At 40.4% G+C, this 27,130-nt stretch overlaps 1 protein-coding gene across 2 annotated transcripts in view; it reads right to left on the bottom strand.

Moving 5' to 3' along the window:
- The window catches only part of MSRA (methionine sulfoxide reductase A), a 173,291-nt gene that overhangs the window by 57,923 nt on the left and 88,238 nt on the right, over window positions 1–27,130 (bottom strand). For both annotated transcript variants that reach the window (XM_014065929.2, XM_087717472.1), the window contains exon 5: window positions 20,420–20,526. In XM_014065929.2, coding sequence (XP_013921404.2) covers window positions 20,420–20,526 — 107 coding nt within the window. The remainder of the gene's footprint in view (window positions 1–20,419; window positions 20,527–27,130) is intronic.

Genomic DNA, 27,130 nt, shown 5'->3' with positions numbered 1-27,130 from the left:
GACTTTTCACTGCTTTGTCTTGCTAGGAATTGGTCCTTTCCTGGATTTTTGTTTACTTCTTCATGTTTTGTGGTGCATCTCTAATATTATCCTGTGCCTTAAGATAAGAATAGCAAATGGCCAGTTCACCTGGTGTCATATACATTAGCTTTTATAAAACTTCCAGCAGTTGCTATAGTTCTGCCAGTCATTTCAACCATTTATCAGATAAAAGGGGCAGTCAGCCTCCGATTCATGTCCCATTTGTGTTGCCAGTGTCAGAGAGGGAAGTATGGTAAGTTCTCATACTTGAGAGACCGCCTACTGCCAATTACCTCCACACGACCTATTAGATCTCACCGGTTAGGCCTCCTCCGAGTTCCATCTGCCGGTCAATGTCGACTGGCAACTACGCGGAGGAGAGCCTTCTCGGTGGCAGCTCCGACCCTGTGGAACGATCTCCCCGTGGAAATTCGTACCCTCACCACCCTCCAGACCTTTCGCACAGCCCTCAGAACTTGGCTATCCCGTCAGGCCTGGGGCTAAGACTACAACCCGCCCGAATAGTATGAATGTTGCGCTCTTAATTATGTATTTGTCTTATATGTTAAAAGTTTGTCTCCCCTTCCCCCCTTTTTAAGTTGTAAGCCGCCCTGAGTCCCCCCAGGGAAAAGGGCGGCATATAAATAAACTTTAAATCTAAATCTAAATCATCCTCCTTTCTACATCTGAATTGGCAGAGAAATATCAGTCTTCACTCTTGAACACAAAATGCTAGTGACTAAATTTAGTGTGATGCTTTGTAAAATGGCTTTTTCCTAGAAAGTTTGAAGAAAAACATTCAAATGAAAAGATTCCACCATTTGTGTCCAGGTTTATCACACTAAAAAGGAAGATAGAAATGTCCCATTAAACTTTTGAAAAGTGATATTTACTAGATATTCCCTTGATGTAGTGGGAATGCTTAATAGTTTCAATTATTCTTAATAATGCCAGCAGGACCATGAGCTTATAATAGAGCCATCCTTGCTGGTAAGGTCAAAAGAGGAGGGATGAAAGTAAAGATAATCAGATGAAGTAGTAAATAAGATTTTGCAAGCATCTGAAAAGCTAACCTATCTATAAGAAGGAACTACAAAATCAAATACAGAGAAAAATAATGACAAACCATTTCTATAGTGTTGCCATCAAAATAATATGAAAAAGACTATAATGTTTAGACAAATTTGGTGCCAAATAATGAGATTTTAGATCAGAAAGCACTCTTTTAGTTACTGGAGAAGCCATTTTAAATAGATACTTCGATTACATACTATTTAGGGCATGAGACCAGATGAAGGAATGGAATGTCAATGAAATGTTAAAAGGATACTGCTAATATGCAGTTGACTATAATTCAATAAGTGGTAATATATCCATTAAAGGTTGTGTATTCAGTGAAAATCACATAATATACTATTATGCATACATGCAATGGAGAGAGAACATTTATTTAGTTATGAAAATTCATATGACCGCCCAACTCATCCTCAGTGATTCCGAACGGCTTACAAAGATACCCCCCCCAAAAAAAACAATACAACAATACCCTCCCCCCACACACACACCAGTGACAACAATCAAATGAGCCATTTGATGGGCTCCATATCATTCTTGAGTCCCCAGGCTTGTTGACAGAATCATTAAAGAATGCTATGGCAAATTTACCATAGTGCTAAAAGTAAAATCTTACAATAATGTAATAATTTACAACATCTAAAACAACTTACTAACATGTAATTGATCATAAAATTTGGAAAAAAATAGAGGAAACTGGGACTTTAAAAGGGCTTGTATTGGATTTATTCAAAAATGATGATAGATTAAGCTTTGCAAACAGACATGTTTATTTTCGATTGATTATAGCATAAATGTATATTCTACATTCAGAATATACAGATGGTAACATCAGAATCAAACTATCTATTGGAAACAGAAAGAAGTGTAATCTAATCAGCAAGGACGTTTTCAGGTGCTGACTATAAAACAGAACATGACTTATTAGTGTCAAATGTAGAGGTTAAACTTTGAAAATTAAAGGGACCAGGTGTGTCTGTAAAATTTGGCTTAGAAGACATTATCAAAATGTAAGTGTAACATATGGGACAGTTCAATATACTTATGCAAGAAATTTGAGAAATTATGGAAAGAGGAAAAGGCCAGTATAAAAATGAACTGGGAAAAAATATTCCAAAATTTCAAAGAAGAAAAACAATCAAAGTGGTTTTTTTTCCCCAAAATATACTATCATAATGACTAAAGAAAGACGGATGAAGAAAGCCTTGAGCAACAAGAAGGATATATAAGAACTATACAGACTTTGAACATGAAACAAGAATGAATATGGAAAGATAATCCATTCAGCTGATTACCACAGTGATATCAAACTAAACAAAGAAACTTTTGCCTTTGTGAGGATCTGGCCTCACAGGGTTCAATTCTAGATTTTGTTCTCTCATCCTGATGTTGCAAACAAAGTGTAACCACCCTCTTCTCAGTTTTATCTTACAGCAACAGGATAGGTCCGTGATGGCGAACCTATGGCATGTGTGCCAGAGGTGGCACGCAGAGCCCTCTCTGTGGGCACGTGCCCCATTGCCAGCTGCTCTTCTGGTTTTTGACATGTATTTCTGGCAGTTGGTGTTCATGAGCGCTCGAAAATGGCCCCCAAAACGCCCAAAAACCAGGTGTGCATGCGTTGGCCAGCTGGTCTTTTAGTTTCTGGTGTTCGGATGCATGTGAAGACCAGCTGGCTGGCGTGCATGTCGGAAACCCAAACACCAGGTGGCCGGCATGCACAAGCGCACCAGCCAGCTCGTCTTTGGTTTTCTGGCACTCCAGTGCACAATCACGCGCATTCTGGTTTGGGCACTCAGTGCCGAAAAGGTTCGCCATCACTGGGATAGGTGTTCACGATAAACTTGTATTCCTATCCTTCTCTCTTTTCAGTTTGCTAACTTCAACCCTGGCATTACTTTCTTTTCCAGCTTCATCCTTCTCTTCTTCTTTAGATCCACAGATGCCAGAAGATTTTCTTTCTCCTCTTCATTTCATCTTTTCTTTGACATGTTTCTCTCCCTTCAATGGCACTATTACTTCTTATCTTGGCTGGGGTGGGTAGAGGGAGAGGGCCGTTAATGTACTTTTTTGTTTACCAGTCTATATCTTCTGCCTTCACAGCATGGGCACAATAGGGAAGTGGGGACTTCAATTTCCTTAATGGACTCCAGGCAAGAGAAAACCCACTATATCTTCATCAGTAACTTCTCTCACTCCAACACATTTCCCCTCTAATCTTCGGTAGGGCCATCTTTACCTTTCTTTGGCTAGTAGAAAAGTCAATCCCCCAACCCCTCTCAGAATCAGTTGATTGCTGGTGCAGAAAACAGAGTGCAAGACAAGTCCATAAGGTTGAACATATGGGGGCTAGGGAACTGATTTCGCTAGGAAGAAAAGTACCAAAAGCATTGAACCAGCCATAAAATGAAGAAAATCCAAGCTTGAAGAAATGCTTATTGAACTATTTAAAGCTGAAAGAGAAAATGCTACTAAAATGTTAACAGTTCTCTCAGTTAATATGGAAGGATCAGAATACATGCCTATATAAAAGCAGAGATGCCTGTGAATCTGACTTGTATAGATCAATTTTGCTTAGTCTCCACATAAGCAAGACTTTTCTTTTGTAGCTCACATTCAAATGTTAATACTAATAGGTGGGTCAAGAATCTGTTTATTCTTCTAAGGATGCTTTGCAGTGAACAGTGAATTACCCTAAGAATGGTGGGATTAGAAAAGGTGACATTTGAAATCAAAATTGGAAGCCAGAACACAAACAATTTGAAATACAAAATTTCCACTTGATTCAGATTAACTGAAAGTAAACAACCACATAGATGTCATTATTAAAGTAAATATAGAAATCTGAAATCATATTAAATATTAAAATAAAGGTAATGTTAATCAGCAGGTCAATGAATTTATCGTTGATGGTTATAAAAGTATTATATAATTTCATTTTCTTGAACTCAAGAATAGATAGATGAACAGTATTCTGAAAGCCTAGACAGGGTTCTTAAGAATGCTTCTGTGTTAATACAAATATGAAAATAAACTTTTCCCCCAGTGGTAATGAAGGACTGTGAAAGTTGGATACTGTTAGCAAAAAGTTTAAGATAACTGCTTTCAAATTAGGTACTTTGAGAATCTAGAATATTTTCAATTTAAAAGATTACTAAGAGAATCACAGACTATAGAAGAACCACTCCTAGAGGAAATAAAAATCAACTGCTCTCTTGAAGCAATGATCAACAATTAGAAACTCATATACTTTGGCCCTATGATGTGAGAAGATACTGAGAAATTACTTGATTGAGGGAAGTAGAAGTAGAAGACGATGAATTAAGTAGATGGATGGAATCAGAGATCACTGAAATATCCTTGGAACGGATATAAATTATCACTGGAAAACAACTGAAATAACACAACAGACACAAAGGATGGGGCTCAGCTGAATTACATCTAAGTGTTAAATATTCCCATAACAATTTTCAGTCTTAAAAAACATCCTGACAGCATAGTATTGTAAAATTGTCCCACACGCAAATACAGTGAACATTAGAATGATTACAGAACTAGAGGTGATAAGATTAAAGTCATAAAAACGTATAAATGAAATGGAACTTTTTCTATTTGCTGGTAGAATAGAACCTTTGGTGGAACAATTCTCAACTGCCTCCCTAAAGCTTCATTGTTTTGCAAGATTTAAAAACTGCAAAGAAGCTCAGGCTGTTGTATGCCAGGATGCTAGATGTATAAGATTGTGCCGAGTTTATTTATGCTTATATTTAAATATTTCTAATTTTACAAATAAAACACCATCAGGATCTATGCGTATGTGTGGGTGTATATATGTACATATACAGTATGTTTGGAGAGAAGATCAAAGGAGAACCAAGTTTAGAATTTAATCTGGTCCAGGTGCAGAATAGCCCTCTTGGTTGCTCAATTGTCATAGCAATTCTGATGACAGCTGTGCTGTAAATGGAAGTTAATTATAATATCTGAGGCCTGTCATCTGCATTTCCGCTATTTGAACTGGCAGGAGGAAAGGCCCCACTTGCAACTGCATCTGAATCCTAAACAGTTCAAAAGGAAATGTGGCAAGATGTTAAACAAAAGAAGTTCCCTGCTTGCACTTCTCTGTGGGACTCCTGTTCTTTGGCAACATCCACTTCCAAGGGTCAAACTAATGGTATTGACCCAGGGAGAAGAGAAGGGGCTCTTAGTGACACAGCAAGGCAAGTAGGGTATACAGCTGGCAATTCAAGTGACCTCCGGGTGTTGCCCTTTCTTCCTCTTAATGGGTTCTGAGCTAAGAGTTGATAGGGAACAATGGTGGGTGGCTTTTTTTTTCTTCCTCCTCCCAAAGATGTGTCCAATGGACATGGTTTTTAGGCTGGTTACTATGGTAACTATAGCTGATTCTGCAGCATATTCAAGGTTTCACATGGAGGAAGAAGATAAATGTGTTGCATGTAAGGGTGGAGGCAGAAATGAGAAGAGGGAGGCTGAGTAGAAGATCAGATTCAGGATTAAACATTCTCATCAGAAGGAGCAAGTCTTGTTAAAGTGCTCCATTTCTGTCTTTATAAGTTTCACTCTGCCAACACAACAAACTTACCCATATTTTTAAAGAAATGTAGTTTTCTCAAGAGGACATGTGCAGCCTCTCTATATAAAAGAAAGGAATTCTTTTAGTTAATTCAATGTAAGTCTATCATGGTTTTTTTAGAAAAGAGAGGGGAAATGCCAGTCTCTTTCATAGAAATATACTATATAGAATTTATTTCTGTGCAAAAGTTAATAATATCTGAAATCAAAATTTCTTCTCTGCTTTTATGAACATTTCCTTCAGTATTGGATATTACTTATTATTGTATATTATTCATTACTGTACAGTTACTTATGAGAACCTTGTCTAATTGTCTAATTTTAAAACTGCATCTATAGTGGTTTAATATTGCAGCATCAGGCTAGAAAATGGGAGACTCATGAGTTCTACATGGAGGGAAGCATGCAGTAGGGTACCCCAAGGTTCTGTCTTAAGCCTAGTACTCTTCAACACCTTCATAAATGGTTTAGATGAAGGATAGAAAGGGAACTCATCAAAGCTGCAGACAAACAAGCTTGGAGGAATAGTCAATGCTTTAGAAGATAGGCTCAAGATTCCAGAATGATCTTGACAGGCTTGAACATTGGGCCCTATCCAGTGGTGAAATTCAAATTTTTTAACAACTGGTTCTGTGGGCATGGTTTTGGTGGGCATGGCAGGGGAAGGATACTGCAAAATCTCCACTTCCATCCCACTCCAGGGGGAAGGATACTGCAAAATCTCCATTGCCTCCCTACTCCTGGGGAAAGGATATTGCAAAATCTCCATTCCCGCCCCACTCTGGGGCCAACCAGAGGTGACATTTGCCAGTTCTCCGAACTATTCAAAATTTCTGCTATCGGTTCTTCAGAACCTGTCAAAACCTGCTGAATTTCATCCCTGGCCCTATCCAACAAAATACAATTCAGTGGTAAGAAAAGAAAGGTTTTACACTTAGGCAAGAAAAATGAAATGCACAAGGTATGGAATAGGTGGTACCTGACTCAAGTTAAAACCCACCGCTCTACTAGAAAACTGAAATATCCTGGGAAATATTGAAAAGGCAGAATATTCTATTTCCCTGGATCAGAAATAAAGATTCATGTTTTTAGGCAGGAAACAGACCAATGTTGGGTTGCAGGCGGTACGACCTGGTAAGGGTGTACAGGAGCCAGCCCAGAGCACCAGATATCGTTCCAGTACAGTGCTCCGGAGGGCCCACCCACCTGCCCAAGCTCTTTACCTGTCTTTTAAGGCTTCCGCGCACGTGCATAGAGCATACAGCACCTGCACGACACTCTGCTGAGCAGTTGGCACGTCGCGGAGGCTTGCGGAAGCCTTGCTGACAGGTAGGACGCATGTGTGCGGTGTGCGTTGTGCGTATCTGCATGCGTGCTGCACATGTGGGTGAATGCTGGGGCCGTTCCAACTGTACCGGTTGGAACAGAATCCCACCACTGAACCAGACTCACTCTTAATAGCCCCACTTTCCTTATTAGCCATTAAAATGCCCAAGCCAAGTCTATTCTACATAATAAAGAGTTTTCCCCTTCAGCTCCAGGGTGATGGGATTAAGGCATGTTAGCATTAGCCTTCCACAGAATCTCACCACATGGCATCTGGAAACTCAAACTTGGCCCCATGGGACCCTGAGAACCAATCAGAATACATTTCTTACACATTTCTTATAACAGGAAACAGAGAGGTGGGGCCGAACAGAGAATATAAAGCCAGGAACTTTCAGCCCTTTGCTCTCTTCTCTTCTTCTTCACCCAACCTTGAAGTATGTGATCACCTTTTCTATTCAGGACTCAAGCCATGTGGTCCTGTCCACCATTAAACCATTTTTCCAAGCAGCCTCTATGTCTCCAGTGTCTTTTCCCCCACTTGGAACTGAACCCAGAAGGACATTTCTTCCAACAAGCAATAACTATGAAAGAGATGTAGGAATCCTAGTGGACAACCACTTAAGTATAAACCAGCAATGTACTGCAGCTGCTAAAAAAAACCAAATGCAGTCCTAAGCTGCATCAATAGAGGGGTAGCATCAAGATCATGTGAAGTATTAGTACCACTTCTTCTTTGGTAAGACCATACTTGGAATAGTGTATCCAGTTTTGGTCACCATAATACAAAAAGACATTGAGACTCAAGAAAGAGTGCAGAGAAAAGCACAGATGATTAGGGGGCATTGTATGAGGAACGGTTGCAGGAACTCGATATGTCTAGTCTAACAGAGAAAAGGACTATGGGTGACATGATAGCAGTCTTATAATATTTAAGGGCTGTCACAAAGAAGAGGGAGATAACCTATTCTCTAACGCACTTGAGGGCAAGACAAGAAGTTACAGATGGAAACTTTTCAAAGACAGATCCAACTTAGAACTAAGCAGTCAGTGAGAAACAATCAGTGGAATAGCTTGCCTTTGGAAGTTGTGGGTGCTCCATCGCTGGAGGTTTTTAAGAAAAGACTGGACAGCTATTACTCCAGAATTGTATAGGTCTCCTGCCTGAGTAGGGGATTGGACTAGAAGACCCCCAAGGTCCATTTCAACTTGTTATTCTTGTTCCATCTTAAGCATAAAGCCACTTGGGTAATCTTGAGACAGTCACTACCTCTCAACCCTAGAAAGATGGCAATGGCAAACAACTTTCAAAAAACCTTGCCAAGAAGATTCTGATGACTTGTCCGAGCAGTCATCGGAAGTCAACAATGACTTGAAGAAAATAAAACAATAAAATAAATAAAATAAAATAAAATAAAGTAATACAATACAATAAAATAAAATAGCAGAACTATTTCCACCATACCTATTCAAATAAAAATAGTTTAATTTCACTAAAAGTGTACATTATTAATCTTTCTTCTACAAGCCCAAGTAGAGCAGTTGTAGATCAAGTTTCATTCGCTTTAGAGCTGACTAGCTCTACAGTTTAGAATCTGTCATCTGGGTAGAGCTCAACACTGGAACATGGAAAGAAAATGTTTGAACTGGGCAGATTGAAACTCTGCCATTTTTGAAGAATACCAATCCTCCTGAATAAAGAGTCCCTGCAACTGAAGGCATGCATTCCAAGTAAGTTTCAACTGGAGTTGAGATGAAATTGGGATTCAATCAAAGTTCTGTGAAGTTGATCCAGTAATTCAGAGAACATATTTCCCTAAGTCTCTAGCATAAATTCCAAAGAGCTCATAAGACTCGTTTTTGATCAGAGTGACAGTGAACTGCACTGGAAATTTTTACTATCCCCAGCCTTGTTCAAATATTAAATAAAGCTATGGAAGGGAGTATAATCTATCAAACTGAGCCAAATAGACTAATGCTCAAGAATGATTGAAACATCTGGAGAACACAAATTTCCCGTTTGGTATTTTAAAAAATCTTAATTTTTTTCAAGGTATTCTTGAAACCAAAACAATCCATTTTGTTGACACCAAATTAGCTTTAAATCCAAATAATATAGCTGATTCTTCTTATGAAATTTATTATATTTGCAACTTGCTTTTCCATTAAAAGGACTGTATTAATGAAGCATATCACAGCTAAAATACTACAGAAAGAATTTAATGAATAGAGAACATAAACATCTATCTCAAATTGAGTTCCATCTTGATGACCCATGCTATTTTCTTGGCAACAATAACAAAAAATGCTGTAGGCTTCTTTTGTTTTTTTGTTCTTTTAAATTTTCCAGCTAAGTGTACTATTCAAGTTCTAATTACATCCAATACTACTTAAATTTTTTAAGATGGGCCAAGTTTGGCTAGGTGCTGCAACATTGAAATAACAAGCTGCCAATATTTGCAAGTCCTCTATTAGCCCACAGTGATATCTCAGATCATGTTCACCATATAAATAGAAAGACTGATATATAACCATCATTTATAAACTGCTTTTATCTCCTTATAAAAACTTGTCCTATATTTTCATAAAGATTACAAGTTTGTGACATCAGAACTATGAAGAAGGACAACTAACTTCTGGGCTTAAGGAAAGAAAACGGCTCCCCAACAGTTTCACAATTCAGTTTTAATTCCAACGATACAGTATCTCATACTATTTTGCTTCTAGCAAATGATCAATTTTCATGAATTTTATAAAGTTATGAGGTTTATCTTAAGCCTGCCTGGCTTTTAATTGTACTTTTTAAAAATGAAAATCTAATTTTAGACTAGGTTAAGTACATAGTAAGAGATGGAGAGGAGTACTAGTTAATAATAGCACAGTGGGTAATTGTAACCAGTTCAAGGTTGACTCAGCCTTCTATCCTTCTGAGCAGTGATGGGTTTCCATTTTTTTTCCTACTGGTTTCCACACACACACAATGCTTTTGCGCATGCACAGAAGCATCCGGGCAGGTGGGTGGAGCTTCCCACCGTCACCACTACTCAGTGACGTGCGGTGAGGGATACCGTTGGTGAGAGCGTGGCAGCGGCGAGAAGCAACGTCCCCACCACTGTGTCCGACAGGCGTCTCTCGTTTATGATGGACATAAATGCGAGATGCCTGTCGGACACAGCGGCGGGGGTGTTGCTTCTCGCCGCTGCCACGCTCTGCCGCCTCGCCACCCGCCTCCTCCGTCCCCGCTAACATTCTTGGGAGCAGGTCGGGTGGCTGGCTGGCTGGGATGAGAAGAGCGGTGAGTCTTTGTGCCGGCTGGCCGGCCAGGCAGGGAGCAGGTTGGGTGGGGGTGAGTGGCTGGCTGGCTGGGAGAAGAGCGGTGAGTCCCTCCCCAGCCAGCCACAAGGGCTCACCGCTCTTCTCCTCCTCCTCGTCCTCCCCGCTCGGTGCTGGGCTGGCTGCAGAAGAAATGGCGGCTGGTGAAAGAAAAACCTCTCCAGAATCACCCTTGCACTTGCGCAGTCGCTTAAATGCAAGACATGATTCGCTGCTCCCAGATCAGGAGGTGGAGAATCAGTGCCTCTTTTGCATATTAAATCTTTTGCTTTTTAACTCCGCCTTAACTTTTAAAAGGCAAAAAATTCCTTAAGCAAAAGAGGCCCCGAGTTCTCTCGCCTCCTCCTAGTTAACACTGAGAGCAGACACCAAGCCACTGTGACTTGAAATCTGGTAGGAACTATCCTGGCTTTAATTCATTAAAAAAAAAATTAAAACTCTTTCCTTTCTCTCAGGAGACTGGGGAGGCTCTGCCTCCCTTGCCTCTAGTGACTGCACGTCCCTGCCACTACTGGTTTGCCCAATCCGGGCTGAACCAGGAGCAACCCACCTCTGCTTCCGAGGTTGGTAAAATGAGGACCACGATTGTTGGGGGCAATATGCTGACTCTGTAAACCACTTAGAGGGCTGTAAAGCATTAGGACTATATGTCTTAGTGCTACTTTGTTTTCCTCATGCTATGAATTGAGCTTCTTTGGGAACTGTGCTTTTTAAAACTTTCTGTAGCTTTCAGAAAAGGACAAGGATGCTTACGTTTTGCTTTTGTTTTGTTTTAAATTTTTACAATCTAGAAGATAAAATCACAATACCAATTAAATAAATAATTTCCTTAGCCTTTTAAAAAGAAAAGGCCCTATTGTCAGGCTAGATTAAAGCTTTTCTGACCATCATATTTAATTATTCAATTTACAGGTTGCCTGACTTCCAATGCCTCTTTCTTTGGATTCAGTGGCATTCCTTTCAATTGAGCTCTAGTTGGATGTTGATTTTCTACTTAATTTCTCAGTTGCAAAGAAAAGCATATCATGTTTTTTATGTGTTTGCAGATTGAAAAGACACTATTGTCTATTTCTTTCAGGATTCTGCAGGAAGTTTCTACTGCAAGATGAGCTGGAATTGGCTTAGCTTCTAATACATGTTAAAACATGGGAAAATATGATACATATTTATACTTAGACTTCAAAATTATCACTGCTACATAATCAAACTTGCTCAATGCAGGGAATCAAAATGGTTTGGATTAACATTTTTTACATAGCTTAACTTCTTTGAATTGTTGCATATTGTTACCAATACTGAGCAATTGGCAAGTCCTAAAGAGAGAAACCTCTTATAGACTATCTGCATGAAACATTTTTAAAAAATGCTCTTGTGACTTCTAGTTTTGATGATTTACAAAGTGAAAAATAGAAAAAAGTGAGCTTTTTTTAAAAAAAATCATACAATAAGAGAAAAATTTGTAATTATATTTGCTGCAGAGCTTCTCTGTATTTTTAATTCATTTTTACCCGTTTTTTTCTTTATTCTTTCTATTTTGTATTACTTTGTGCTAGTATTTATGGTCCTTTAAATTTTTTTAATACAATTCATTTTATTTATTTATTTTTAAAAAGAGGAATATGAACTGTTCTCACAATGTTGCAGACCTGTCCTAGGGCCACCAGAGGGCAATGAAATAACCCAAGTTCTGTCTTGATCAAAATTCTGAATTTCCATACTATTTCTTGGAGCTGGCAAGTCAGTCACAACAGTATTTCTCATTTTTGCAATAATGAAAGGCCAATGAATCATGTGAATGTTTATTTGCTGCTTAAGTTGACGCCTAACACCAATTTACACGTGTGGAAGCGCTAACAATGAATTTGGAGTGGTGGATGATCTGTTGAAATATAATCAACTGAAATAGTTTAAAAAAGAAATTACACCAAAACAAAGAATAGGGAATGTTAACACCTATATCATGGCATACTAATGCCATTATAGAATGTAATACAAACACAAAGTGCAGAGATTTAAACCAAAGATACATTCTACAAAATATCCTGACCATTCTGTTGTCCCCAAATTTGGGTCTTAGCCTGACGCCAAAGCCAATGAAGGTAGTCTTCATTGGCTTTGGTGCCAGGCTAAGACCCGAACATGAGGTGCAGGATTGATTTCCTTTTATTGAAGCGCTTCAGCAAAAGGGTCCCGGCCCAAAAAAAAAAAAAAACAGAACCCAGAACAAAGGATTCAGCAAGCTTTTATAATTTTTTTAAAATGGGATAAAGAAACTGTCTAATAGACTTTTTGAAAGTTATCTAAAGAGTCCTCCATTGCCTCCACGCCATCCCTATTTCTAAGTCTTAACTAATAAACACTTCAAAAGTTATCTGACAGGTATTCTATTGGCTCTACTTCAACCCTATTCCTAAAAGTTAACTAATAGGCATCCTGGAAGACTTTTAATAAGTCTTCTATTGGTTCTGTCTTAGCTCTTGTTTTCTACATTTTCAGCTTACAGCATATTGTTTTAGAAAAGAGAAGACACAAGACAACAAGAGAATGGTGTGTGATAGCCAGAAGGAACACTAAATTGTTATGTGGTTAAAAAAAAGGAGTAAAGTCAGCTGAGAGCTATATTAAGAATAAGCAGTCTAAAGTCTGAGGACAAGTGAAGAGAGTGAGAGAGAAAAGCAAGTGTTTATACTATGAACTGGGAGGCTAAGAAAATATTGCACAGTGTGTAAAGGGACTGTAAAAGTAAATACATTTTAGAGGGAATGGGGGGAAAAATCTACTGCTCTTAGAGGAATAGTGTTTGAAACAAATGCAGAGACTGTATATGAGCTGGACTCACTCTATTTTGCAAATAATGAAACATTTTTGTAACTAAATTAATACATATATAGAAAATAAATAAGATGCAGAGTAAATTATACATAAGAGTATGATTAAGATGATACATAAATAAAACCTAAACAACAAACAAAAAACTTCACAGGTGAAACACATGTACCTATGTGCCAGCTTTCCTCTGTAGGAATGATCCAAAATAATTATGTGGCAAATTCTTACTTTCCAAAGTTTCCTAAAGACAAGAGGCTGGCAGCAAAACTCTGTAGAGATCCCTATTTCCGGATGTAGAGTAGGAAAAATTATATCAATGAGGAAAAATACCCACATAAAGCTTATTTTTTTTAACCGTATAAAATGATTGGCAGTTCCCCATTATGCTTTTAAATCTACCAAACAACCAAATGAAATAACTGTCTACAAAAGTTACTCACACAATATTACAGATTGACTATACATAAAAGTGATTTTAAAACAGACAGATTATAGAGAGATAACTTGACTTAAATTAAATATCTAAAGCTTAACTCCTATACTACCAATCCCAATGACAAAATTCTTTCAATCTCAATAAGACTTTTTTTTCTTAATTGTAATCTGTATTATTTAAATTTGATAGACACAACCGATAATGTAAAAAATTTTATGAATAATTCTCAGTGATCTGACCTTTTAAAAGCTTCTTGCATCTGACTGGAGAAATTAAGATATAAAACATTAAACTATATTGAGAAAAAGAGATATGGAGAAAGGGTCTGATTAGGATGCCTGGAACTACTTCAACCTTTTCTATTCCTGAAAACGTCTTAATTCTTTCCATTTAAATGGGTCAAATACCTACCCATAAAATTTATTTATGAAAAACTAGCATATCAAGAATGAAACGGCAGGAAAGAAAATAGAGAAAACTATGGATAAAAAAAATTAAGCTCACAGTTTGAGCAACTTCTTCTGATTAAAGGACCAATACCCACATGTTGTCAAGATCACAGATGACCTTATAACAGTCAGTCACAAGGCAATACTTCTCTCCCCAAGTTGACAGACCAAAACAGGCAGACAATGATAGCATGATAGGCTGTGGTCTAAGCCCAAGACAAAGTAGAGAAGAGTTGCTGGCATGAAACCTCAGTTATGTGAGTGCTAAAGCGAGACTCAAGTTTGCTAATTTGTAAAATGTAAACTTAATATGCTTTACTTTTCATAGGATATTGCTGACAATCTGCAAGAAGACAGATAGCACACCTTTCCCAATTTTTTTTAAAAAAACTTCATTTCAGTATATAACAGGAAAGATTTTCTGGGGCAAGGGCAACGTTCCTTCTAAGCTGCGTGGGTGCAGCGCAGTGGTTTTTGTGAGACGCCTTCCATGATAATAGGAGAGGAGAGCCAGCCTGGAGACAGCAATCACAAGGGGGAGGGAGAGGGAGAGGGAGAGGGAGAGGGAGAGGGAGAGGGAGAGAGAGAGAGGGGGGGAGGGTTTCTTTCTAAGATGGGCTTCTTGGGTCAACAGTGAATATCAGTTATCAAAAATGTAGGTAAAAAATTGGCGGAGCCTGTCGCCGAAGGAGCTCAACGGAGCTCCTCTCAGAGTTCTGGTCTGTATATCTAATTAAGATCAATTGCCCTTGCCTCCTACACCCCCTACTGGAGATTCCTTAACACAGGAGCTTCTTTTTCAAATACTCAATGATTTTAAACAAGAAATCAAAGAATTTGTGCTGGATTTATGCGACAAAATACAGACTAAGATTGCCCAAATAAAGGTGGATATGTTTGAAGCTATGTCTACTTTGACAGATTATATCGAAGAAATGGAGACTAAACTGGAAACTTTGGAGGAGGCTAATTCTAATTTGACTTCCAACATCCAAGCATTACAACAAGAGATTAGAGATACTCAAACACAACTTATAATGATAAATTATAACAGAAAGGCGTTTGCAATAAGAGTCAGAGGACTGCCCGAAAAGAAAGGAGAGAACTTGAAACAGACGTTTGTAGAGGCTTTCAGCCAAGCGGTGGGAGGTCCGGGATTCAATTTTGATTGGAATATTCGAAAAATCTATCGCCAGAATTCGTGTGTAGCAGAACAACGACAGCTTCCAAGAGACATAATTATATACTTTTTCACAAGAGAATCCAGAAATGCGATCATCCAAAAGTTTTACAACAACAGGCTCCGAATCGATGGGCAAAATTTGTTTGTCTTTAAAGAAATACCACTCCAGATGCTGCAAGCAAGGAGAGACTATACTTTTATAACCCAAGAGCTTAGAAATCGTCAAATACAGTATAAATGGGAAGCTCCAGTTGGAATCACAGTTACACTCGAGAATCAACGATTTCGTCTCAATTCTGTTTCGGAAGCTCGGGACTTTTATTATAAAACTCTGAAAGCGGGGCTTCTTGACTCACTCGGAAATGCGGAAAGACAAGGTGAAGGAAAGACAAGCAGCAATTCACTTGGTTACAAGATGGAGGGAGTTGTTCTCCCCCTACCGGAGAGGCAGAAGAGCGGAAACTGAGGATTTAGCCATATTTTCAAAGCAGCGGGACACGTGGTTATAAGGCAGAGGGTTGCCTTCTCTTTCCGGAAGGGCAGAAGAGTAAAGAACAAAGATCCAGTGATGTCTTTAAAATACTTTTTAAGCTCTTGGACTGATTAAAATTTTAGGATTCCTGTTTGGTACGAAATGGTAAAGCTGTGTACCGATGAGGAATGGAAAGAAGCATTGCTTATTTTGGACAGATATTGTATGGGATCTTTATAAGACTTATTTGAATTTCAATCCAAACTGCGCATGAATTGTTTTCTGGTGTGAGGAAAGCGGGGACTAAGATTTATTTGAATTGCGGTTTGGGATGAATGGAGTCAGGAGGAGTGGGGCAGAAGGGAAGGTGGAGCTGGATATCGATGAAGGGATCTTGGGACTGAATGAAGTGGTATGGATTTTGGGCACACATTTTACGGATTTACATGCTTGAAGTATAACATAAAAAGCTCAGGATTTTAAAGTGAAGAGCGAGATCCTAATCTTATGGAATTTGGGCTTGGGAGGAATGGAGATGAGAAACGAGGGGTAGGAAGATGAGTAGCGAAAGTATGATTAGACTGCTCTGTATTTGAAGGTAAATTGATTTTTGTATAAACTATTATTTGAATATAAGGTTAAGAAAGGCTATCTGGAGAGTCTACAGGAAGATGGGGGTAAATATCAAAGAAGTAAGGGACGAAGACAAAATATAAATGGAATGATCTATACTGTTTAAATTTTAAGAATGATGGGAGGCTGAGCATAATGCAAAAGATTTTTATTTTTTTTATTTATTTTTTCGTTTTTTTTCTTTTTCAGAGTGTTCTTTTTATTTTATTTTCATTATTATTGTTAATAAGATATTCTAGAAGGTGAATGGTATTGAACTGTGCCGGGTGTGGGACCTGGGAAGTTGGAGGGGATTAGGGAGGGGGGTTCATTGGGGGTGGGTGGGTGGGTGGAGATATAGTTTCAATATATAGAATAAGAAGAATACACTTGTATACTGTTGTTCCTTATCTTTTCTTTTTATTTTTCTCTTTTTTTTCTTTTTTTTTCTTTTTTTTCTTTCTCTTTTCTTTTTAGCACAATTTTTAGTAACTGAATAGATTAATGAATAGAGAAATGCACCAAAGTGAGAAGTAGAGGAAAAGAAGAGGGAGAAGTAAGGAGGGAGGAAGAGGGGAATGTAAGGAGGATGAGAGGGGAAGGAGGGTGAGGAAGGCGAGAAAGGAAGATAGGAGGGGAAAGGGAAGTAGGAGGGGTGATTGTTGGAGGGAGAAAGGAAAGTTGGAGGGGGAGAAGAAGGGGTGTATGAAAGCGACAGGTTGGGTTTATGATGAGTTGTGTTTAGGTGGGGTTTTTTTTTTTAAATTATATTATTATTATTGCAAATATTCAGTATATAAGTGAATGTACAAAATTGAAAATGAAAATGAATAAAACATTTGAAACAATAAAAATGTAGGTAAAAAATTAAGCAGGCAATAGGCAATTGCAAAAAGCGAAGCCAACTTTTTGAATTCTGTTTCTTTGCACTTAGTGACTTATAAATAGACTAATGTTCTGAAAACCTGACCTAAATTACTATATATTTTAAATAGCTGTAAAGCTATGCTGAAAAAGTTGTTCTCAAGGTATTGTGATAAATTCAATAAAAAGAAGGGAATTCTTGATGAATTTAAGGAGAAATGAGAGTATTGGATAGTAAATGGACAAATAAAATTACCAATCAGAGAGAATATTTGCACCTCAGGGTTGAAATGAGATGTTCCCTCTTACTCTTTCCTCTTCCTCTCTTCTCTCTCTGTCTCTCTCATCCTCTTTCTCTTTGTCTCTCTTCTCTTTCTCTCTCCTTCTTTTCCATTCTTCTGTCACTTTCTCTCTCCTTCTCCCTTCTCTTTCCTCTTTGTCTCTTTCTGTCTCTTTCACTCTCTTTCCTTGTCTCTCTTTCTCTCTCCTTCTTTCCCACTCTTCTGTCACTACCTCCCTCCATCTCTGTCTCTTTCTGTCTCTCTTCCCTCTTTTTTCTTACTCTCTTCCTCTCTCCCACTCTTTTATCACTTTCTCTCTACAGCCCAACATGTCCCCATATTTATCTTAGACTGATCATGTTTGCAATAATTTACCTTCTTTTCTAAATAGGCGCAGTTCCCTTACCAGATCCCTCGCTCACTCAAACACACACACACACACACACACACACACAAAACCATTTTTCTCCATTCCAATTTGGATCCTATAAATCAATTGCTCTGTGAAACATCTGTGAAAAAAAATCAGGTGCTCAGGCATGAAAATGTGCCGCTCAAACACTATACTTTTCCACACACACTGGAAAAAAAAAATAGAGGGAACATTGGGCAAGGGGAAAAAAAACCAGACATTTTTCAACCTTAAACCCATCTCCCAATAACTGCACATAAAACTACAGGAAAGAAAACAATATAAATTAATGAGAACCATCCTTAATCCTCTTGGGAGGGGGAATGAATAATAATGATGCAGGTATTCCTTAGAATAAAGTTTATAGTTCACTGAAAAGTACTGAGAAGGAGACTTTGGGAAAGGACATTAATACAGAAGCAGATCGTCATTTTTTTTCCATGCCACTACTTGCTGCTATCTCTGCTATTTCCGATATAGTCAATATATTCAAGATAAATACAAAAACTAAAAAGTATAAGCATATTAGAGTTTATTGTGTCACTTGACTTGATTTATACAACTGTATGGGAGCTTGATTTGGAAATATCCTACATTTCTAACTACGTAAATATAAAATATTTTATACTATTTTGCAAAGTAAAATTGTTCTCAAGTGAATAAACAACTCAAGCTTGCAATTATGAGAGTTACATGGTTGTCACTGTCTTCCATTCTTCTTTTCTTTATATCTAACTGACGTGAAATCATTAGTCAACAAATCTCCCTGCTGATATTTTACTTTGCTCGCTATCCCTTGTGGAAAGAAAACTAAAAAGGTAGTGATGTCAGTCATCACATATTTTATAAAGAGTCTCCAGCTATTAGCTATTCAAACAGACAGCAAAGAATACTGGAAGACTGTTCACAGTTCTGAATGGAGTTTCTCCTCATTATGAGCGATGGCATGAAAAAGTACAGCAGTGCCAAAACAACATCTGATATAAATACACCAGGGGTGGGCTTCAAAAATTTTAGCAAAGGGTTCTCTGCCCGGTTGCTGGGTGGGCGTGGCCATGGTGGGCATGACCTAGTCAGCCTCCTGCACCATGGCAGAGGGAGTATTTTTGCCCTGCCCAGGCTCCAGAGGCTTTCCTCGAGCCTCTGGGAGGGTGAAAAGAGCCTCCCCAGGCTCTGGAGGCCCTCGGGAGGCCAGAATTGGGCCCATTTCTCGCCTTCCTGAACTTCCAGTATGCCTGTTTTTTGCCCTCCCCAATCCTCCATGCACACCCTGCACTTAGTTGCATCCAAAATGGGCTGCGCGGGGACTCCTAGGTGGGGGCAGGGTAACAAGGGCCAGCCAGGAGTAGGATTTGGGGATTCTCCAAACTGCACAGAATCTTAGCTAGAGGTTCTCCCGAACCCCTGCGAACCCCCAGCAGCCCACCCCTGAAATACACTGACCTTAAGAGTGAGATTGGAAATAAAATAGGAAGCTAGTCTTCAAGGAGTCAAAAAAAACCCTTGTTTCAGCAATGTACAGGTAATGCAAACCTGGGCATTTTACAGCCTATGGGCACAGGCGGTCCTAATCTGATCCATGGCATTGACAGCAGGGAGCGGGCATCAGCAGCATCAACTGCAGGGCAGCATTGGCAGGTGGGGTGTAAAGCAGAGTCAGCATTGGGGCATCGGGGCAGCATCGGCAGAGGAGAGCAGCTTCGTGGGTAGAGTGTTGCCAGTGGTGGGTGGGGCAGGAGCAATCCTCCACAACAGTCCCAGTTTCTCATCTGACCCTTTTGGAAAATTAATTGCCCATCCCTGGGCTAGTGGATGGCATACATCCAGCAGTCTAACAACCATTCAAAGTTATGAAGACATTAATGTCTGCTTTAGAGTCTGTCAAACACTTCCTGCCATCATAAAACATGGCTTTGTGTTCATGAAGGGTTTGTGATCTGGGTGCTTGGCAACATTATATATTATAACTAATTGCCAAGTGCTCTCTGGCACATGATCATCATTTGCAATCTCCCCTGCCAGCTTCCCCAGAAAGTCAATGGGGAAGCTGACGGGGAAGCTTGCAAGCTGCTACCATATGTCAAAGTATCCCCTCTCCTCCATGCATGGCAGAAGGGACAGAAATCCTTTGTTGAGCTGCATGATCCCCTTCACCTCATTTCTCTAGCTCAGTTCATGAGTTCCCTTCTGAACACAGAGGACAGAGGAACCTGTGCACTGTAGTGGAGAAATAATCTTCATAATCCCTGCCTCATTTCTCCAGCCCAGCATATGAGTTCACCTTCATGCATGAAGAGGAGCTGTTTGCCCTTTTTCAGTAGGCAGCTGTTTCACTCTACCTGCTTAACAACTGCAACAGGGAGAGCCGGGATTGAAGTCATTGAGGGAAGCGGTCACGTGGATATCTTTCTTAATTGCCTTACCTGAGACTCCAGTTCCAATTGTAGACGTAAGTTGAGAGGATAAGTCATAATGGCTTTTCTCAGTCTGAATGTTGTAAGGTGACCTGGAAGCCCTTTTAAGTTTATCCTTACCTTTTGGTAATCATTTTTAGATTTCAAGGCAGACTCCATTTGTTCTGGGGTGAATGTATAGATGGCAGACCGATATTGTGTCCCAGCATCATTTCCCTGCCGCATCCCTAAAAATAAAGGAAGGGATAGAATGTTTAGTTAGAGAACTCCAGTGTAGTTCAATAATAACAACAGTGGAATGCAGAATTCTAGAGTAATGGATCCTATAAGATAGAAATCCATATAACTTAGAATGTCTTCTAGAAACCCCTTGGGTCCCCTTCCCATGGTCCCACTTCCTACTTTGGACCAGAACCTTTGACTTCCAGTTGATACTATAACGCTAGGGACAGGGTAGGGTTAGATTAGAATTATTGGGTGGGGTTAGTTTATTTTAATAGCAATAGCAATATAGCAATAGCAGTAGACTTATATACCGCTTCATAGGCCTTTCAGGCCTCTCTAAGCGGTTTACAGAGAGTCAGCATATTGCCCCCAACAATCTGGGTCCTCATTTTACCCACCTCGGAAGGATGGAAGGCTGAGTCAACCCTGAGCCGGTGAGATTTGAACCGCTGACCTGCTGATCTAGCAGTAGCCTGCAGTGCTGCATTTAACCACTGCGCCACCTTGGCTCTTAGGAGCCAAGGATTAAGGATTATTAGGATTAAGGTTAGGGTTAGGGTGAGGCTGGGGGTGGAGTTGCTAGCCTAGCGGCCTACCGGTCGGCTGCCACCACTGGGAGTGTCACGGTACAGCTGGGATCGGGTTTTTTTTTTCCTCCCCCCTTTTACCGTGGGGTTTCCCTGGCTCCCGTGTGTCCTTTTGTTTCTGAGGGAAGGGGTGTTGCTGGTCTGTCGTCGCCTATGGCTGGCTCCGCAACTTTCGCTGCTATATCCACCGCCTATGGCCTACTTGCCTCCCAGACATTTCCTGGCCTTGCCCTCCGGACCATCGTTGGGGAGCAAATTGGGGCTTATGACTTTATTGCCATCCTGGGCTTTCTGTTCATACCCCCACTGACGAGAGAGAGGACTGGGAAGTGTGTCTCTCTCTTTTATTGCTATCACCATATGTCTCTTTCATCATTCCCTGGATCTCGGGCTCTCGCGTGGGAGGTCTTGGACATTACTCCCTCCTCGGCTTTTTTGGACTATATTCGATCAATTTGCTATATTGCGCAATTTTTATAATTTTTATAAATTTGTAATTTTTTATAATTTTTAATTGTATGGAGAGTGCGTGGTTTGATTGTGGTTGACTGAATGTTCCCACTTTTATTATAATATTGTTGTTTCCCTTGTTTTAACTTGTTTGTGGGGATTGACTGATTGTATGTGTGTGTATGTGTGGTGGGCCAGGAGCATAGCTGGGTACCTCCTACAGTGAGTGCTTTGGCAGGGGGGCCCAGGCCTAATCTGGCCCTTGGATGTGTGTGTCGAAGGGCCTGCTGGTGAATCCGGTGGCCAGGGGAGAGGGTGGAGGGACCATAGATGCGGGAGTGGGCCGGAACATTAGGGTCATATTGGGGAGGGGCAGATATGGCGGGAGCTTCAGGGCGAGCCATTACCGGGGAAGGAGGGTTCCCTACGTCAGAGGGATCCCTCCTTCCGGCCCTGTTAGTTCCACTCCAAGGCCAGATGGCGTGAGTAGTCAGGACCCTGGTCACAGGTTGTTGTTGCTAAATGCCAGGTCTGTGGTTCGCAAGGCTCCCCTCGTCCAGGGCCTAATTTTAGACGAGGGGGCAGACCTGGCATGTATTACTGCATGTATTATTGCAAAGAGTTAAGTATTTCAACATAGGGAGTTTACTCCCTACTTATCAAGACTGGTGTTTTTGTATATATTTTTTTCTGATTTAAAACTTGTATGCTATTTCCTAAGTATGAAAGAGAACTCATATTCGTCCTTCCTGGTATTCACTTATGAAATACCTAGTTATCTCGTTTTTCTTCCATATGTGTTTCTCCCTTGTGCTTATATTTTATTGTTTGTGGTTTGAGCTAGTTATTCCTGATATATGGCATCCTGTCCTTTTATTAAAACTGTAAAATAAAGCTGAATATTGGCAAAAGAGATAGGTACCTCTTAATCAAAGCCACCAGCAATGTGTAAAATGTGTTCTGCAAGTCAAAAAGAATTACTAAATTTTGGTACAACTTAGAGGAAAGCAAAAATCATATTACACTGCAATAAAGTTTGCATCGAGATGAATTTATTTTAATCTGTCAATCTCTCTGTTGAGGTTATGGAATTATCAGTTTTTCCCCCTTTCTAGTACTAACGTGTAATGATATTGTGAGTGTCATACTTGTAGCATTTCTAATTTCCTTCCCATAAGTGACAAGAAGCTAATGGTTCTTTTTTCTAGTCTTTCATTCCCAAATGAAATTACACTAATAATGGAGACAAATTACTACTTTCTGAAACTATCTTTGGTGTGGTGTAGTGAAACTGTAAAGGGCAGCTCATAGTTTCTTAGATTGTAAAAAAAAATAGAGCTTTGATTTACATTTTCTACATCTGTCATTTGCTTTCTAATATATTGATCCACCATTTTCTTTCTCCACCCCAATCAATATCTGCTGAGTTAAGACTAATAAAAACTCCTTTTCTGCAGCTCCTCATATTATTATCTAGCAAAAGTCATCCATATTATGTTGCCCTGGTTTGATCTCATCACTCATTGTAACGATTATGTGAACAAAGCTTAAGAGTTGCTAAGGGAAAAGAAAACTGAAAAGAAGGTCACAGTATGAAAATCAGCTAGTATGGTAAAGCCATTTGTATGGCCAATGCAACACAGAGATGAACCGCCCTTCAACACCCAATGGTTGCTGCTTCCCAGGACTGTTTTGATTGCTGGGAGTATACAATGATTTTATAACTTTTTCAACAGGATTTTTTATTGAACATAATGGAACATAATGGGTTTCATAACAGGACTAACAACAATAAATTACAAGGGTGTGAAAAATAGATACAAACGTCTCCAAAATTTAGGACAGGCACAGCTAATCTATTTTAGAAGCTGCCCAGAGTTGCTTCATTAGTGAGATGGCATGTATATTTAATAAAATAAATAAATCCTATGATAGTCCAGATTAGAAACCACAGGAAGACTATAACTCTATTTTATTGAGATAAGCCAGGGGTGTCAAACTCGGGTCAGATCTGCGGGTAAGATCTGGCCTGTGGGGTGCTTAAATCTGGCCCGTGGCCTGCTTTCGGACTCCCCGGACTCCTGCACCATTCTGCTGGCCAAAAACGGGCCGTGTTGAGGCCTCCCGAGGTCCCCACATGGCCTGTTTTCAGCTTTTCCTACCTCCAGCAGTACTCTGCTGGCCGTTTTTGGGAGGCCTCAGTGCGGCCCATTTTTGGCCAGCAAAGTGCTGCAAGAGACCGGGGAGGTCGGAAATGAGCCATGTGGGAACCTTGGGAGGCCTCCACGTGACCTGTTTTTGCCTACCCCGACCTCTGGCAGCACTCTGCTGGCCATTTTTGGGAGGCCTCTGTGCGGCCCATTTTTGGCCAGTAGAGTGCTGCTGGAGGCCATGGAGGGCAAAAACAAGGTGTCGTTTTGGCCAGTAAAGTGCTTCAGGAGGCGTCTGTCCCATCTACTTCTCCCCTTGTTCCCTGCCCCCCTCTCACTGGCCCATGGAGAACTACAATGCTGATCCAGCCCTCAAAGAATCCAGTCGGGTTGACTAAACCATGGTACACTTAGACATAATGAGCTAGATGGATGAGTTGCTTTCATACAATATGGCTTCCTAATGCACTCACTATTTTGTCTTACTTATGCACTGAATCACTCAAGCCTGTCTAGATTACAGCATACTGAGGATTAAGACTTCTATAAAATTTATAGACGTCTCTTATGTTATCATTAAGGCAAGTTATTACTGCATTACATTTATGGGAAGGCAGAGGTAATAGGGAAGAAAAAGAGTCGCCTGAAAATGCTGTTTCAGGGAAAAAAGGAGAAAGAGAAAATCAAGTTTGACCTCTTGTAACTAATTAGACATGAAATCAAAGATTAAAAGCCTACTAATAATCCATGTAGCATTTATGCTTGAATTTTAATGCAGCATGTAAATCAAACTGACCAAAGGAATGCAGTGTTCACAAACTGCCATGAATAATGCATAAATAATGAAGGGGCTTATTTTGTACTGGATGCAGTCACTGTATCACATCCCTCCCCAATTCCTGGTTAGCAAAAATGTGAAAAGCAGGTCAGATTATTATAAAAACCTTCTGAAAAACCAAAACTGTGCTGGAGCTTATTGGTTAAACGGGCTGAGTTTTATTTTATGGACTGCAGGCAACTCTTTCATTGGTTCCACCACAAAAGCGCGTAGGACAAAAGCGCGCTCGACAAAAGCGCGCTGTGACGTCATCACAGCGCGACGAAAAAGATCGAAAAAATGTAAAAATAAAGCTAAAACCTTCCCCTAACCCCCCCAAACCTAACCCTAAACCTAACCCTAACCCTAACTCTTAACCTAACCCTAAACCTAACCCTAAACCTAACCGTTAAAGTAACGAAAAACGTAACGCTAACCCTTATCCTAACCCTAACGCTAACGCTCTAAAGCTAACCCTAACCCTTACCCTTACCCTAACCCTAACCCTAACCCTAACCCTAACCCTTACCTTTATGTGAATCGGCTTGCTTTAATTTAATTTTTATTAATTTTTATTTGAATTTTTCGATCTTTTTCGTCGCGCTGTGATGACGTCAAAGGCGCGATTTTGTCGATCGCGCTTTTGTCGTCCGCGCTTTTGACGGGTCACGCTCCCATTACCTGCCTGAAATGACTAGACATATAATGCCCAGAGTTCAAAACTTGTCTTGGTAAAAGAAGCTTTGACCTTGTGTTCAGTGTACAAAGTAAAAATGTCATTTGCCTTATGTGATAAAACGTGTTGGAAATTGGGGAGAGATAATAGCAGCTTTTGATGGGCTTCACCTGGTGTAGAACCTGGCTATGCAGAACATTTCCTAAAAAGTGCTAGTGATTTAGTTTGACTGACTGTGCCATGCAGCAACAGATGATGAATAGTAGCAGGACAGAATAGAACTGTGATAGTAAACCTGTGGCACGCGTGCCAGAGGTGGCATGCAGAGCAATCTCTGTGGGCACATGCGCTGTTGCTAGCTGCTCTTCTGGTTTCCAGCATGCTAGTCCTTGCAAGCTCCAGAGTGCTGGAAAGCACTCCCCAAAACGCTGGCCAAAAACAGGCATTTTCGTGCCGGCCAGCTGGTCTTCGGTTTATGGTGCTCCGGCGCACTCGAAGACCAGCTGGCCGGCATGCACATGCACAACCCAAAGACCAGCTGGCTTTCAGTTTCCAGTGCTCCGGCGCACACACATGCACACACATTCTGGTTTGGGCACTCTGTGCCGAAAAGGTTCACCATCACTGGAATAGAGGAAATAAAATAATGAAGAAGATCCTAGAGGAAGCACAACTCATGTGCAAGAAGGGAAAGGTGAATTAGGGAAAAAGGAGACGTGTGGAAACAAAAACCTTACATGAGGCATATGGCGTCTTCTCCTTCCAGAACTACACTGTCATTGATGCTAGATGGGGTTGCAATGTCCCAGGAAAATGTTAATATGCAACTTGGGGGTCCCAGAATGAGAAAGGCCCCAAACCCTGAGCCACTCAGACTTACTAGCTTCAGTTGAAGCCTGCTGTTCCCCATCCAGATCGCCATAGCTTCCAGGAACCAGGATAGAACATCAATAGCGCTGCTTAATTCACCAGGAGCAGAGATGTATACAAGTAGTTCTCGACTTACGACCACAACTGAGCCCAAAATTTATATTGTTAAGTGAAACATTTGTTAAGAGAGTTCTGCCCCATTTTACGACCGTTCTTGCCACCATTGTTCAGTGAATCACTGCAGCTGATAAATTAGCGATCTGGTTGTGAATTGAATCTGGCTTCCCCATTGGCTTTGCTTGTAAAAAGTTCGCAAAAGGTGATCACGTGACTCTGGGGCACTACAACTGTCTTAAATATGAGCCAGTTGCCAAGCATCTGAATTTTGATCACACAATCATGGGAATGCTGCAAAGGTCGTAACTGTGAAAAACGGCCACAAACCACATTTTTCAGTGCTGCTGTAACTTTGAGCAGTCACTAAGTGAACTGTTATAAGTTGAGGACTATCTGTAACTGGCGATCATCAGGACACAGTTACAGATAGTGTAGTGCAGAGACACATGAAGAGCAGGTGACAGTCCTGGCTAGGATTGCCTTTGAACAATTTCAACTTGTGCATCAGTTGCTGGATCAGGAGGTTCTGCTCACAGTCATTCAAGTCCTGTCACCTCTAGGTGGACTGTTGCAATGTGCTCTATATGGGGCAGTGGTGGGTTCCAGCTCCTGTCGCAACCGGTAACCTGCGACGTGCCAGCTGCTCGGCAGAGTGTTGCGCTGTGTGCGCATGCGCAAATGGCCCAGTTGGGTCAAATACAGGTAAGGAATGTGAGCAGGCCCTCTGAAGCACTATACCGGAACAGTGCCTGATGCTCCTAGCAGGCACTGGTACGCCCATACTGGGGCGTACCGGCCAGAACCTACCACTGGTATGGGGCTACCCTTGAAGAGTATCTGGAAGCTTCAGTTGATACAAAATGCAGGTATCTGTGCCCCTAGAATGGCACATGGCTAGGCTACTTCCAGGCCCAATTCAAGATGCTAGTTTTGACCTTT

The sequence above is a fragment of the Thamnophis sirtalis genome, unplaced genomic scaffold (assembly GCF_051295495.1).
Source record: "Thamnophis sirtalis isolate CommonGarterSnake01/CBP01778 unplaced genomic scaffold, rThaSir2_p1.2 scaffold_6, whole genome shotgun sequence".
Classification (NCBI taxonomy): domain Eukaryota; kingdom Metazoa; phylum Chordata; class Lepidosauria; order Squamata; family Natricidae; genus Thamnophis; species Thamnophis sirtalis.
Note: the sequence above shows the minus strand (reverse complement) of the source record. Positions and strands in the feature narration are given on the sequence as shown.